The following is a 16,516-nucleotide window of genomic DNA, read 5'->3' on the forward strand; positions in this document are numbered from 1 at the left end:
ATTATGTTCGGTCCATACACACATTTCTTACATGTTATGAATAGAATTTGATTTTTGAAAATATTTTCATTTCAACAATTGACTGAAATTTACAAATATGGTCATCTCGTAAACCATTTGTTAAATCAATTAAAACGAACCGATTAGTTGACATCAGTTTCAGATATTTGCAATTATAATCGGTTTGGAAAATTCACTGAACTGCAGGAAATGAAGTCAACAAATGAAGTCCTCTTAGCTATTTGCAGCTGAGTGCTTTTAACGGAAATTTCACACTCCCACACATTTTGATGCTGTCGCACATGCGCACAAATCAGCAAGTGCTACGGATTGCATTTTTAATCAAATTACTCTAAAAATGCGACTCGTATAAACTAAGTAAATATGCATGCGACCGCATGAGTGTGTGTGAGTACGTGTGAGAGTAGCGAGGCTTTGTGTGTGTGTGAGGACGGCGCTATCACATTGATGAAATTATTTTAGCAAGCCAACTCGCACTTTGTCTTAAATAGAAGCAACAAATTCGAAAGCACACACACAGACACACCGCCGCACACACATGCAAATGTGATCTGACACAAATGACCTCTCTGTTTTGGCAGTAAATTCCCCGGAGTACCACACTTCACGCGCTTGGAGACCAACTTTTTTCTAACTTTGCATTTTTTTGCTTGCACTTTTCCTTTTTCATGCAAAATATTTTTGTTTGCATTTCGAAATTAATTTCGTAAATAAAATTGTCAACTCGCTGGACCCACTCAACTTGCGTAGCTTCTTTGTTTTTGTATTCTCTTCAATTCTGGTTTTTGTGTTTGGTTGCATTTGTCTTCTTTTTTTATTCTGTGCATATTATTCATAAAAATTTCGCTGCTGCATTTCCTCACACCCTGGCAACACTGCCCAATGCAAACTCTGGTGTTGAGTAGAAAAATAAAGTTCACACTTTGTTGTATAATAGTCGAAGCAGTGAACATTTGCACTTTCTGTCAAAAGCACAGTTTTAGTTGGACAATAGTTTTATGGCGCTCCTGCTTTTAGCCACACCCCACTGCAACACTCTGCCCTGCTTTTGCCATTCTAATCATTGCACAAACAAATTCGCCCATTTTCTGTGTTTGAAAGTGCTGTACAGTTACTTATTTGAAGGGCTCATAGCCAAAAGTTTTTCGAAATATATCGACGCCAGCTTCCTCGGAAGTTACTTGGTTTTTGTGAGTCCCGGGATTTCCCTGCTTAAAATGATGAGTTGAAGTTGAGTTCCGGGATTCAGAAGCCTTATCACTTTGATTTCCATACTGGCACATTTAAAGTTAACAGTTCACATAACTATAAACATCAGAATACTTACTAACGCCGTTGGTCATCAATCTTTGCCTAAAGCTCGCATTATCAAGTTTGAAGTTCTCGGTACTAATTAAAGTTGCTTAAGGAGTTGGATTCAATTGTAAATAAAACATCGTCGCTCTTTCTTTACCAGATTGTTTTGAAATTCTGTTAGGTATGGACTTCGCTAAATGTTAAAAAGACCATAAATGTAGGTAGAGCTTAAGTTTTTTTCAAAATTAAGCCGTTCATACCTTTACCGCAATGCTAAACAATCGACTGTCGGTCGATTGTTGGTATGGTTAAAACGGTTTATATTATTTTGTCCAACGCAACAACAGTTGATAAAAGTAATAGTGCAGCAAATATTTTGATGATAAGTCAATATTATTGATAGGTACAGAATCGAATGCAATGATTTATTCTCTTTTCTTGTTTGTAAATAATGGCAATGACTAAATGAATGAACTAAATTTCAGGAAAGGCATAAAAAGCTCGAATTTTAATTCCGAGTTATAAGAAAAAAAATCAACTGCACTGATTTTAACTTCTAAAATATTGATTGTCTATCATTATAAAAGCTTTCACGATGTCTCATTAAGTAGAATGCAAAAAGCTTACCTTTTATCCACCAACATATCAAAACAACAATCTAAAAATTTTGAAAAGAATCTAAAAATTTTGAAATTAAAGAATGTTCAACACAGGTTGGAAAACTTTCACTTCGGAAATGCCTTTGCCGCGCTTCAGAGTATTTTTGCTTGAATGTGCACAAGCTATCATCCACCACTAACGTTATCTCTGCTGACTTTATTTATTTACTTTTAAATTTTTATCATTTTGTACAACCGTACTCTAGTTATTTTTTACTTGCATGTCACTCCTCCATTCAACAGATCGTCCCTAGAGCTGCGACCATGCCGGCAACAACAGCTCAGACCCTCTGAAAGCTGTTCGCTCGATGATGATGAGCTACTGCAAATGCTGTCATTCAGACATCTCACGGTGCCTATAACGCATTTATGGGCTGGCGGGGGCACAGCGAATACGGTCGCCAACACAATAAAATGGAATTTTTATTGTTCAACGCGGACGCAGGAATGTCCTTCCGTTTCCATGTTCTTTTATTCCATTTTTTACTTTTATGTGTAAATGTTTTTTTTGCTGTTTTTGTTATTTTTAGCAGCTCAACATTTCTTTTGCACAGAATGCACCGTGACTTGGCTGTGGGAATCCGGGGCGTATGAGTGTTATAGTGAGGAATACGGATTTCGGATTTCAGATTTTTGTGCATTGTCCATTGTGCGCCTTGCGTATTTGTCTTTTGTTGTTTTGTGATTTTCATCAACTTTTCTGCACTCACGTTAACTTTTTTTCTTTGATTCTGTTATCCTTTTTCTCTATTTTATGTATGTTTTGGTTTATTTAACACATTTTTCAAATTCTCCCGCTTTCACTCGCTGCAACAGCGCAGAAAACGTTCTTGGTGAGGGAGCTTGAGGTGCTTGACCTGCTGTTGTCACTGACTGACAGACAGACGGACCGACCGACCGAGTTGACAAGTTACTCCAAGCGCTGTTGACACCGTCGCAATCGCAGAAACACATAATGCCAAATGTCAATGTATGTGTCTGTGTGTGTGTGGGTAGTTGCTGGTATTTATGGATGAGTGCTGTATGTAAGCTTCATCTCGAATTTCGGAACATTCTAGCCAAGTGTAGAACATGGCTTTACGCTTGTTACTCGCATTTTGGTTTCTGATGCGTGAGAGATTTCCTGATTTTTCTTCTTTACCGATTTTGGTATGAAATGCCACTCTAAATGACATTTCATTCAATTACCGTTGTACTTCTGTCGGTATCATATTTTTATGTCTCGCTCTGCAYTTGTTCCTTCCCTATCGCCCTTCTTCTCGCTCTGTCCTTCACTATGTGCTTGCTCTTCTTGGAGCGGAAAACTTTTCATGAACTCGCTTAATTGTGTGTTGCCTTTTTGTTGGACCTATGTGATAAAGTGAAATAGCAGGAAGTTAAGTCCGCCTAACTGACAATTACGGTACTTTGTTGTCGTTTCAAGAGGCAGAACGGTGAGTAATGCTCTTAAATGAAATACTATAAACAAATAGAAAGAGCTCGAAATAAAGAAAAAGAAGAAAGGAATAGCCTAATTACATATAATCAATCTTAGATGCATTAATAAAATATATAATCTTCTGTGGCTTATTATGCCTACGACTCTTATTTCGCCAAAACTTGCATTTAATATTTAAGTTTCCAAAAATTTTAAAATTTGCTTCCGTCTCGCATTCTGCCAGCTCCTGCACTTCTATAAATCAAATTGAAACCTGAAATCAATACAACGTCATCCTGCACGAAGGCTCATTGAATTGATTGCTTCCCACAGCGARTTACGCAGCCAACTTCGTTACAGTTCTGCCAAGTCATCCGTCTGTTTCCTCACGAACGGTGCCGCAAAAAAAAAAAAAAATAAAATAAAACAAGAAAACACACAAAAGAGATATATAAAGGAATAAAATGTGAAGCAAATCATATAAGGATATCATTCCGAGCGCGTGCCTGATAGAATGCTTCCAATGCGATGGCACATCGAAATCCCGAAATGATTGTCCAGCGGGCAATGGGTCCATTTCATCAATGAAAACAAAAATAAAACGCAATTCACAACAGTAAGCGTATGATTACTGAAAGTCCGCTTACTGCACAACCGACCGATGTCAACTGGTTGTGGCGGTAAAAGTGAAGCAACACGCCATAAAAGCAATCGCAGCTCGAACGGGCGATATATGGGAGATTCTAACGTACGGTATATGTATTTGTTTACCAGCACGTGAACCCGCTGGCCGAATCAAATTTACTTAAACCAGCTTATGGGTGACCGGTGGAAGCGAGGAAGTCAGGAAAAAAGTGTAGATGGAGGGAAGAAAGTATTTCGTTCATGCATAGTTGGTTCTCTGACGGAAAGTTAAAAAAAAAAACGAGCAATAAGAAGTTGTAACGTAGTAGTCTACGACTTATTGAAACTTAATACTCCGTTTCTGTTATATCCTTGTAATAATAATGTACTCCATATACCATATAACGCCGTTAAGTCAAACTTTAATAAACTCAAAATATTTTCTATGCTCATTTTAATTAAAATTTTGTAATTTTTATTTCTCCCCTCTTCCCCCGCTATTGTAGTCCTCCTGCCATCCTGCAAAGTGTGACCTAAAAACAACGCTACGACCATTATAGATACACAAAGTATGTATATATGGGTATAAAAATGCAAATAAAAAGAGAAAAAAATAAATCGAAAATAATTACATTCAGTCATTTCCTGTACATTTATTTGAAAATCCATTGAATTTGCCCAATTGAGTATGTAAAAGGCAAACAATACCCGTCGCAGTGGCAACAATAATAAAACTGACAATAAAAGCCAATAGATGCCTAATGAAAGGTGAGCGCCCATTGGGAGCATTTAAATTTCAACCGCACTCACTTTGATATGCCCGTATGTGTGTGTGTAAAATTACCTGATTGCTGCAACACCTCTGCTCATACGTGAACGTAGATAGATTTCTGTGTGTGGAATCTTTTGAAAAACACACAGAACAGAGATGATTTTGAAAGGTATTCTCCGCAGGCTGCTGTGCCTATTTGCTACTTGCCCTCATTTATCGCTTGCTAACCGACACAATTCTTTGATTTTTAATCATACTTATTTGTTTTCATTAAGCAACCTTTCACAATGCGATGGAAATTTTTGTTAGGCGCAAAAGCAAACGAAACACTTACACGGACACACTCGTCCGCACACATATATGCACGTGTGTGTTGCAAAGAGAAATAAACAAACTTAAATGCTGCGAAAAATGCGAAAGAAAAGTGGAATAAAAACAAAGCAAAAATATAAAAGCAATAAAGAGCAGACATAAAAACGAAATAACAAAAACAACAATGCCAGAAAAAATAGAAGAACACCACTGGTCGTGTGTTCGGCGAGAGGGCGCAAAAGAGAAATTCACCTGTTGCGCATTTCTCTGGTCGTACTCTCTTTGTGCAGGGAACGCACTAAACTAACTTATGTGTGTAGTCTTTAGGATACAATTAGGTAATAATTAGTTTGTTTTGTTTGTAGTCATTCGGGTAGAAAAAAGCATTATTAGTGTCTTCATAAAAACAACATAAACATCGAGAGTGCCATATAGGTAGAAAAAATTACAAATCAATCCGACAAATTAAGAAAACGCTTTGGGTTTCGTATATTTTCGGAAATTAATCGAGTGTGCTTGAACGGAGCAGGGATCGAGTTGTATTTCTCTAAGTAAATGCTGCACAAGTTGCACACTACTCATCTATTCGCTTTGTCTATCTAAGAGTTCTTGCAAAATTGCTGGTAAAAATGAACGCTATGCACTTGCGAAGCCTCTTCAGTCAACTCAAAACTATTACCAAACAATGGATCAAAAACTCACATTGCCAACTGACTTTTCCAAGAGTAATGAGATGAAAGTGCTGACAATGGACGAAGCAGGTCGCTGAGTAATAAGGATGACTACAACGAAGACAATACTCTCTGCTGTGTTTGTTTGATCGAGCTCAAATATATACACATAGCATCTAATTCTGTCGAGTGCTGCACTTTAGATGTTTATTTTATTACAATTTTTCGTTACTTATTTATGCAAATAATTTTACTTTTACAAATTGCAAGAAAGAGAGTAAGTAGCAGGAAGAGTACCTTCAAAGCGAGTACAAAAAGTGAAGCTTGGAATATTGGTAATGCGCTTACAACAACAGCAGCAACTGTGGGAAACATTTCTCAAAAGCAAAAATAAATGAAGAAACAGTCAAAAATACTATATAATTCGAAGGAAATAGCTTAAAGTGTGTTCGAAAAGAAAGCATTGCTTGCCGACAGCGGCTGAAGCACTTCAATGTGACAGAAAGCAGCTAAGGCAGCTGGTTGCAGGGCTGCTGATTCAAATATCAAGAAACGCAAGAATTTGAAGTGGTTTAAAAATTAGGAATTTTTACTTCGGAATTTTTAGAAAGTATAAAACATCAAGAATATCCTTTTCGATGACAAATATTTACGCCGAGTTGAAAGTGTTATTCAGTTCGCATTTATGATAGCGAAGTGAGAGGCTTTGCCACCACCCTAATTACTTAAACTCGACTGTTGTCTGTTGAGTATATTGAGAATTCATTGTAAGGACATCGAAACCTCTAGTTTCAGCTGCTTTCTTAAAAGCGGAAGAGAGAACTTTTTATGCCATCATTAGTATTCCAATCGGATCTCAGTAATAATGACCACTGAAGTAATTTTTATAGAGTCTGCAGTTCCTCTTGTGAGCATCTGAATTGCATGATGGAGACAAGGGTTGTGAAACAAAGAGTTGATGTGTTCCCAGCCGTTCAAAGACTAAATAAACGGTGACAGAATATGATACGTTCAATGTACTTAAACCGCGAATTTATATAAAATGTGTGATAATAATACAAAATAGGAATCATTTGACAAAAGGCTGAAAGGCATTAGAGCTTTACAAGTAAAAGTTTAGCGAAAGCTCGAAAGCACAAAGTAATTTCAAAAGCACGGAAGGACGTTGGCTGCGCTTTGAAACTGATTAAATATGTTCTTACATATGCGCTTCCTTCCCGTTAGAGAGACAAACGGTATATACATTCAAATGAATATTGCAAGGAGTCGGTGTGGAGTAGGTGGTTGGTTATATGAGCCAAGCAAGGGAAAGTGCGTCTTATTTGCCTTTGTGGCGTATACTTAAAGCAACAAGCCTGAAGTGCATAAACAACACATTTGCAGAGAGATGCACAATACACAGTTAACTTCTACCGACTCATTTGTGGCAACGGCAACTAATGGCAGCCGGCGACGGAAGCTCACTTCCTAAACTGCGCGAGGAGGATTCCAGGAATTCAGTGTTCGCGTGGAGGCAATACTTTAAAGCAATTGTTGGTGAACTAGCGAGTAATTTCCAAAGATATTATGTACTCGGGACACAGTTGCATGTCGGGCAGTGGCCGGGGAGAGGGATGCATTATAAGTATTGTGTGTAATACGGTACTTGCTTTCTCAAATTGATTGCATTTGTTGTGTTGAAGTTGCAGAGTGTTAGCATTGACAACAGAGTTACGTCCCTCTAGCACACAAACTTTGGCTGACTGAAAATTGAAGTGATTTAAAGAGAGCAAAAAGGATAAAATAAATTTTAATTATATGTAATACTTTGGATAATATCTAAAATCGCTTCAGTTTACAACACAAGCGAAACATAACGACTATTTTCACAGCATCCAGTATTTTTATATGATATATTGGGAACTTTGATAACATGTTATTACGAAGAGAGTGCCAAGTGCCATCTTCTGCTTAGAAATGTTTCAAAAAAACACTTATTATTAAAATTCGGTTCCGACAAATGAGCCAGCTTTTTGTCGACGGAAGTACGTCTGAAAATGTTCGGATCGATATGTGAAAATCAGAAAGACGCACATTGCTAAATCGATTCAGCTCGTCACGCTGATCATCTTTATATATAAAAATCACGTGTGACGTTGTTTGTCCGCGATGGACTCCTAAACTACTGAACCGACTTTAGAACAATTTAGCACCTGTATTCAGATCGAGCCAACTTAGAAGGCAGGATGGTGAAAAACATTCATACATAAATAATAAAAAAGCTCTATTAAGCGGACAACTAAAGACTGGTAACCAGACATTGAGAAAGCAGCCTTAAATTCGTTAGTTTTTCCAATATAATCTATTTGTATGAATATGTTCAAAATTAAATCTCAACTACAATCTTTTGGATTCTAATACCGACAGGAACGGTTTCGGCTTTATGATATGAATAATAGTATAAAATGTATACCACAGCAACGCGTGGCCGGATCCACTAGTATAGATGTATATAAAATTTGATAGTGTCTCCGACGTTTCCTTCTGGATGTTAAAACCGCAAACTTAATAAACCCTGTTCCGGATATAAAAACCCCAACACAAATATTTTGTTATTCAAAGTGCTAGAGTCTTGTTAACCTCCCTCGAATTCGCATTTGCTCAGCTCAAATGCGCAATTAATACTAATAAGCTTGTCATAATTTCACGCGCCAGTGAAAGCTCTCAGCGTTGTAAAATTCACTTTCATACGCCAACGAGTGCTCACTCTTATCTTTTAATCCGAAAACTTCCGCCATTGAACTTTTGGCCTGACTTTGGTGGCCCTTTTCTGCCACACCAATTCGGGGTGCAAGGTACAGGAAAGTTAGCTCGTAAAAGCTAATTTACACTTTTCCACCGATTGAAAATCGGTTCATTTTGACAACCCACTTACTACCAGCACCTCTCTGCGCGCCAGTCGTAATGAATTCCATTTTTATATTGCACTATTTTCCATTTCAAACCCATTCAAAGGACACTGCAAGCATAGTGGAAAACTTTCATCAGAAAGTTACTATTTGTTGTTGTGCGTGCCTGTGACTGCGCTTCGTGCATGGCAAGCAGAGAGGATGCAAGCAAAATTGACCCTCAAATTTCAACTTTTAATTAGATCACTCGAACTCGCATTGAAAGCGGCATGACTTTTGACGGGAGCAGAAACGCCGGGATGCTGCATTGCAAATTGTGAGCTGAGTCAATGTAACTATGGTGAGGTAGACGTCGGAGGGATTGTGGAGGAATCGAATAGTTCGTTACAATTGCAATTGAATCATGTTGCGTTTGAAATGAGAGTAAAATAAACAACAAAATATTAATTTCGTTTGCTATCACCTATCCTATTTTACTTTATAATAATGCATTCCCTCGGCACCTTTTAACTTACAAATCTTTTTGCAACGAGAAAGTTGTTTTCATTGAATTTTAACGGTAACCACTCGCCACTCGAGCCATTTGCGTTTTTGTCTGTTCCCAGACTGCAATTGAGAGCTGAGTCAAAGTTTATTGCGCATTTCATTGGCTTCACCAAATATTTTTCCTTTCATTTCAACGTTCAAGATCGCCAAACTTATTTTCTACATTAATTGATTGTATTAAATGTCCATAGATTTTGTTGAGGCCACGACTATCGAACAGCAAGAAAAGTAGATTGAGTAAAAACTTTAAAGACTAATTTTATTTGCAAATTTGGGGTTTTAAAGTAAATAGAAACTTGGGTACAGTTTGCAAAATAATACAAATATTTCGTCGCACCGCACTTGGGCAACTCACTGCCTTCTAATGAAGCAAACACAAAAGCAGACGCTAAAGATCTAAAAGTTATTATATTAGAGAAAGAGAGAAATGCAATACAACTGAACAAAAAACTATACTTCGAAATATATAATATATCTTACAGTCATACTCATCGATATTGGTCAATAGTAGGATAAGACCATCGGTTTTATACTCTTTAAAATGGCATTTTTTAATTGTCATAATTTTGCTCTTTCTTGATTTTTTTTTTTAATGAACTAATAAACTAATTTATAGACAAAAATTAATTTATTAAAAACTTCTAACAAATAAAGTGACAGCAATGTCGGGAATGGCAAGAACAACTTCTACATCTGATGTTAGTAAAAATAGGAAAATGAGTTTGACATAAAAAATTTAAATTATATTAATTTGTACAATAAACACTCATTTATTTCCAAAAGACTTGTGCTAAGTAATCCCATGCGAAAGAGAGCACTAAACTTCTAAATATTCACATAATTTTCCAAAAAGTTCATTCTCTTATTTTTAATTTCAGTTGAAAAATCGATTTATTTTTACTTCAGCAAATTGTCGGTTTAATTGTTGAAGATTAACTTCGTGACGAGATTCATCCACTTGCGTTAAACGAGCACGTCGTGGTATCCAGAACTTCAGTCTCACAGAGACGATTATGGCAAATGTCTTAAGCTACTTATTAGCCCCAACTTTACACCGGACCCTCATACTTTATTGGTGTCAAAGAGCTTCAATCGCACCTGGAAAATGCACGCACACTTAATTACACTTGCTCATACCTCAAACCACTGTTAAGTTTTACTTTATTACGCTAGAAAACTGTTAATTTGAATTTAAGGAAAGTCCAATTAAAAAGGTGAACTAATTTTATTTACCTGACAAAAGAGGACACTGATAAGGAGTAGACAAACGAATGGGGGCATAACGAGCAAATTATAACTTTTGGCAAAGCAAAAGAGAACAAAAAATATAAGTTGAAACAGAAAGAAAATAAAATGGCTGCCAACTTTGTAAGCCGGCTTGCCTTTTTTGAATTCAACCAGCAACTTTTCGCCGCCATTACTTTGTGCTCTCCTTACTTCCATCTGCCCGGGCGTCCGCCTCAACGACACAAAACGACACAAACTTTCAATGAAGCGCAAATGAACTGTGCCCTCGCATTTGGCTTGCCGATTTGATTGCAGTCACACGTCCTTCAGCTGACCGCCTCCTCCGCCGAGCGAGCATCTACACGGGTAGGTGGTGGTAGGTATCGGTTGTCCCAAGACCAGTGGGAAGGATTTTCTAAAATTTATTTGCTCTGTCACTTAGCCAGCCTAGTAAGTCCCTCAGTCGGGAGTGCTTTAAATGATAGTCTCAATGCAAAGTGTAAGAAGTAAGAAGTAACGGACAGGGGAAGCAGCAGCACCTGGGGCAGCAACAACCACAGCAATGCCTGCTGCAGGTGACAATGTAGAGTCGCCAAAAGTTTTTACGACGTTTTTCTCGAGCGTCTGGTGCAATCAAAGCAAAAAGAAAACGAAATGCCAAAAAGAAATATTTCTGCCTTAACTACAAATTCATTGCCGTTCTCAATTGTCCTGCGCCAATGAGCTGTTGCCGTAACGGTGTGTAAAGGCAACATTGTTTCCACTTCAACTGCCAAGTGGGTGGCCCACGGTCGTCTCGTTTACTTATGTCATTTAAACTTTAGCTTGAATGCAACTCTACTTTCATTCCATCAAACCGCAAATCGCAAGAGCGGCGAGAGTTGAGGACGTGCTTTTTGTGTGGCGTGTATGAATCTTGTGGTTGTTGCCTGTGTGTGAGCCTATAAACCAAATCTGTGGTTGTATCAAAGTTGCGCTCAATTTGACAGCCATTTAAGACGCACGAGAAATTCGATTTACTTATAATACGAGTACATGGATATATATGTACACAAATGTAATTGCACAACAAACAATATGGCATTGAAACCTTTTGGAAAGGCTTGCATGGCTTGGCTTGTGCCACAGGCAATTAAATGTTTCGAACTAGAAAATTGGGATTAACAGAAAGGTTAAAAATCCTGGTCACTTTAATCTCCCATCATTAGCAAGTTAGTAATGGATGGGATTTGTAGACGAAGAAAAAGAACAGATAAAGCATGGACATGTGATTAAGGTGAGACTAGAAAGGACATAAGTCCAGTCCAGTACAGTTTGGTGGAAATGGTACTGCATTTGCACAGCGCTTTGAAAGCAGAACGAAAAACTGAGACCAATCTGCATTATATGTAAATATTTATTTTGACAGGGTGTGTTTTAAGGCCATAACTAGATTAAACATATATGTAGGATATCTTGCCTTCGGCAAACGCTTACTTGGCAACAATTGCAACTGTCACCATTTTGCACCGTGTGTGCAGTCAAGCAAATTGGGTCTGCGCACGTGTGTTAGTGTGCGTTAGCAGCACATTTTCGACAGTTAAACTACCCCATCAGCTTGCCAACTTACTGAGATCTCTAGTCGAGCTCGGGGATGAGCATACACAAATTTGACTAACTTAGGAAATTTTTGATATCCATACTTTTTATTTGCGAAACCTGTGCAGAAGTCTGCTTTCGGATGGTTTGGCGATAGCTCGTGCCGCAAAGATGAAGTGAAGAGTGGAAAAATGTGAACGCACAAATACAAAACATACAAAAGAAATGCTCTGCTCAGCGCTCATGATACTCTGTGTAAACTCGCTTGTAGTGTGTATTACGGATATGCTTCCTAAGTGTGTAGGTATGTGTGTGTTGAGTCATCGAGCCAGCATAATCTTGTTAGGCGGCAAAGTTTACTACATAGAAATTTGTCCGACGGCAAAAAAGTTAGTTGTGTCAAGAAATAAAGTGCAAGAATAGCACAGAAAATGAAGAAGAAGCAGAAGCAGCAGGAGAAGCGGATGAAGAAGCTAGCACCGTAGTTAGCGATGAAGTGAAAGTGGTAAAAAAAGACAGGCAGACATTTTCTTACACTCGACTGCAGCTTGCTGCTTGACTGGCTGTTCTGTTGTCAAGTTGGACGGTGGGTCGGTGAGTCGGTTGGCTGGCTTGCCAGTCGAAGTCGCATTCTGACGGCTGCAATCCTTGCGTAATTTATGCGAGCAACGAGCGTTGAAGGCTTACAAGGCTTATACTTGATATAATAGAAAATATAAATTTTTGATGGAATTTGCATAATTTTTATGCGGCTGAGTATGCGGATGAAATTGGAGAATAAAGTGCATTTATAGCGCAGGAGTAGGAGCAGAGTAAACGATATATGCGTCCATGACAATGGCAAGTGTGTATATGAGAATAATCTGAAAAGTATATGAACGCTTCCGTGTCACACTTCTGCCGACAAATGCAGGGCTCGGCATCAACACTTGTGTGCTTTGGAAATCGAATTTGTGGTCATTCCCTAGGCGCTTGAATCGTTGGGAGGCAATGGATTTGCGGTGCTAATTGTCATGGCTTACTTATGGAACGAGAGAGGATTTGCTCGGCATCCTTTGGAGGTTTGTTTTTATTACTTTTTGGGAGGGATGGTAATGAATAATGGTAAAACCTAAGCAATGAACAACTTAACAGAAGTTAAGTCGAGGATGAACTAATCGTTACTATTTGCTGTAAATGCTCTCCATATACATATGTGGTTTGTAAGAAGAAGCATTTGTGAGAAATGTCGTTATATGGAAGCGGTATGAATTGTTATCAAGCAACCTTTGCATGAACAAGTAAGAAAAGACAATAATAAAATAACTGAAAAGAAACCCAGTTTTCACTTAAAAGTTAGACGATTCCTTCATTTGATATATAGAAGCAAATATAGGAATTGTTTCAAATCAGCAAAACTTCATAAGCAGAGACGAAAACTTTACTTAAAATATGCTTAAGGCATGTGGTTATTTATGACTACCGGCAGAATATTTTAGAGTTGGCTACCGCATCTTACAAAAGGTTTGCTCACGTTACCAGGGGGCGCGCCGAGTACTCAGGAGCCTTGCGACTGTAACTGCTTACCTAGAAGCATGACTTCGGTGTATTACACCCATTCATATAGGTCGGAATAGTTCACGATTTTGCTACGCAGTTTTTTTGCAGCAGACTTTTTGAATTATTGAGCGGAGTACTATTTAGAATTCAAAATGACATTACATTACATTAAATTGATGCATTGGGAAACTGAAAAGGAAATCTACAAAGTAATGCAGTAAAGGAGAACGGATGAATATCAAAAGTACCAGGAAAATAATAGCGCCACAATCAAATGGGCACTAATTTTCTCACAAACAATTGAACGTGCTCACTCACCTTGCCCATATTGACGAAACCGTGATCCCGGGCCACTTGATCAGCCACGCCGTCATCACCGCTTGGTATATGCACCGCCCATGTGTGGGTATAATGCCCCGCCGCGCCCTTGCTGTCTCCTTCCTCCGCGTAGTCCAGCAGGTATGTCGCACCGTCATCGAGCGCATTCACCGCACCACCCACAAGCAACACACTCGTGTTGCTTACGATGGCGGCACTGACGCTCGGCACAATCACGAAACCGAAATTCAAAGTACACAACAAAAACACTAAAAACACATTCAATTGCACACAATTTAATAAAATCCTATTTAAATGCAATGCAGCAAATGTCCGCGCTTTCACTTCGTGCTGCCGGCGGTGATGTGGACTGTTTCTTTCTATTTGCTGTTGTTGTGATTGAAAATGTCTACTCAGTGTGTTGGATGACGAAGCGAGTTCGGATTTACGTTTGCTATGCTGTCGTGGAATTATTAAATAACTACTTGTTGTTATTGTTGTTATTGGTTTTGTTGCATTAAGAAAACTTGCATTAGTATCACAATATTGCTGTTGCTTTTGGAGTTGAAGGTGCCCACTATTGGACGTCGCATGCGCAGTCACGGCGCTTGGATGCGCACGCGTGGCGTTTAGTGATGGAAAAGGTTTGCTTTTGTTTGGCGTGCTCTCACGGGCGCTCTGTGCATTTACCACTGAACTCCATCGTACGACGTCGTTTTTCATTGTGCGTGTGTTGGGCGCAGGATATTGCTGCTATATAGAGATAGCTTCTCGTTCGTTCCGACTTACCGATTGAAGTTATGGCTGTTGTTGTTGTTGTTTGTTATTCGTTTAAACGTGGCTATTCGGAAAAAAGCAACTGATATTTATGCACAGAGTTGCATTGACAGTCTACAAAACAGGAGTACTGAGGCGTGATCACAGAAGAAAGCGTATAAAATTCGATCTTCGCCTGAAATAAGAAAAAGAGAGATCGAGTTTCAATTAAAAATAAAAAAAATGAGTTTCTAAAACACTTCTAATTGCATAATAAAATAAATGCAAAACAAGAAAAAAGTGTTACTTTGGCAACACCGAAGCGCTCTTCACAGAAGCATTTTTTATAGCAAAAAAGTATAAAAGGATCTTCGCCTTGATTTTGATCGGCCTTCTTAAATGACAGCTATTTGCTATAGTGGTTTGATTTAAACAATTTCTTCGGAGATAGTATTATAGCCTTTGATTATTGAAATTTGGTGAATACAACTAGCAAAATGAGTTTTCCATGCAAGACTTGATTTTGATCGTTTAGTTTGTATGGCAGCTATATGTTTTTGTGGTCTGACATTATGGAAAAACGTTAGTGTATAAACATTTAGTTTTATTTATTTCTAGTGAAATTTTAAACATAACAATAAGGGAAAAATTTATTTTAACTTTCAGATTTTTTCAATTGAATAATTATTACTTGTATCCTAATAATATTTTAAATTGGTTTGAATTAATCAATTATCAATGGTTTTCTGTATTATTTATCTTCATTATTTTCGCTTGTTGTAATTTTTATTTGCTTGTACCTTTGAATAAATTTCAATTATTCAATTTCGTAGTAAATATTTTAAATTGCAGCTAACACTTTGCGAACGAAATTTATTGGCAGTTAATTGCTTACTAATTCTAATATATAGTATTATTTTTTTGTAATCTGAAGCGAAATATCTCTTTTGCGCACGATTTCCTCGCAGTGGCGGAAAGCCCTTGCAAACGAGACACTTCAGCGAATAGCAAATATTTACTGTTAATCTAACTGTCAACAACAGACATTTATTGTATTTATCTAAGTGAAATATGTCAGCTTAATCTGGATACATATGTTCTATTCACCATACGCTCAGTCCCAGATAAACACAGTTATGTACAGATAGTGTACACACATAAAAAAACTTGCAAATAAATTAGCTGATACTTCGAAGTGAACCACTGACTGGTTTCATACGCCCGCGGCGCGACTGATAGCCAAGGAGTAGGGAATTTAATTATCAGTCAAATAGCCAAACCGTCACAGTGACATAGCGCAGAAGTTATAAATCACATGACGAGCGGCGCTTTGTGCCATGTGGAGGGAGTTTCAAAGCTATTAAACTGTGCTGGGGCCTCATGAGTTCTCGTATTAGTGTTAGTGTGTGCAGAATTGGGTGGGCGAGTACAAATCTGTGCGTATTTGTAGTTGTGGCGTTTATCATTTGTCATGTTGTGACAGTTGTTAGTTTACATATTTTGACACTTGTCAGCTAAGGAACGAGATTTGCAGCAGCCGCAGCTCGAAGCGTTCGCAAGCGTAACTGACATGAATGACAAGTAATCTATGTAGCCGACAGCATCAGCGCCTGCATGCCGGTAGTCTATTGTCATCAAAAACATATGATGTCCTTTGAAGTCATCAAACATATTGATTGACAATGTCCTAGTCTGCTGACATTTTTACACATACTTAGAGGCAATTTGTTGCAAATGAAAGCAATCAATACGGCTAACGGCAACTTGCGTTACCACATTGATAATAACAGGTCGAATTTCGCAGTCCCCGCCTTACACTGGTATAAGTTTAGTATTATAAGGGTCGGCAATAAATTGCGGACTCAGCTACCAGCTGTATCCATTATCTGATC

The 16,516-nt window shown here is 38.1% G+C and overlaps 1 protein-coding gene across 4 annotated transcripts in view; it reads right to left on the reverse strand.

Annotated features, from left to right (window-relative positions):
- LOC108974343 (furin-like protease 1) overlaps positions 1–16,516 on the reverse strand; it is a 240,956-nt gene that overhangs the window by 91,299 nt on the left and 133,141 nt on the right. For all 4 annotated transcript variants that reach the window (XM_018942096.1, XM_018942097.1, XM_018942098.1 and 1 more), the window contains one exon: positions 13,869–14,820. In XM_018942096.1, coding sequence (XP_018797641.1) covers positions 13,869–14,591 — 723 coding nt within the window. In that variant the 5' untranslated portion in view covers positions 14,592–14,820. The remainder of the gene's footprint in view (positions 1–13,868; positions 14,821–16,516) is intronic.

Source organism: Bactrocera latifrons, unplaced genomic scaffold (assembly GCF_001853355.1).
Source record: "Bactrocera latifrons isolate USDA-ARS-PBARC rearing strain unplaced genomic scaffold, ASM185335v1 scaffold_55, whole genome shotgun sequence".
In the NCBI taxonomy this organism is placed as follows: Eukaryota; Metazoa; Arthropoda; class Insecta; order Diptera; family Tephritidae; genus Bactrocera; species Bactrocera latifrons.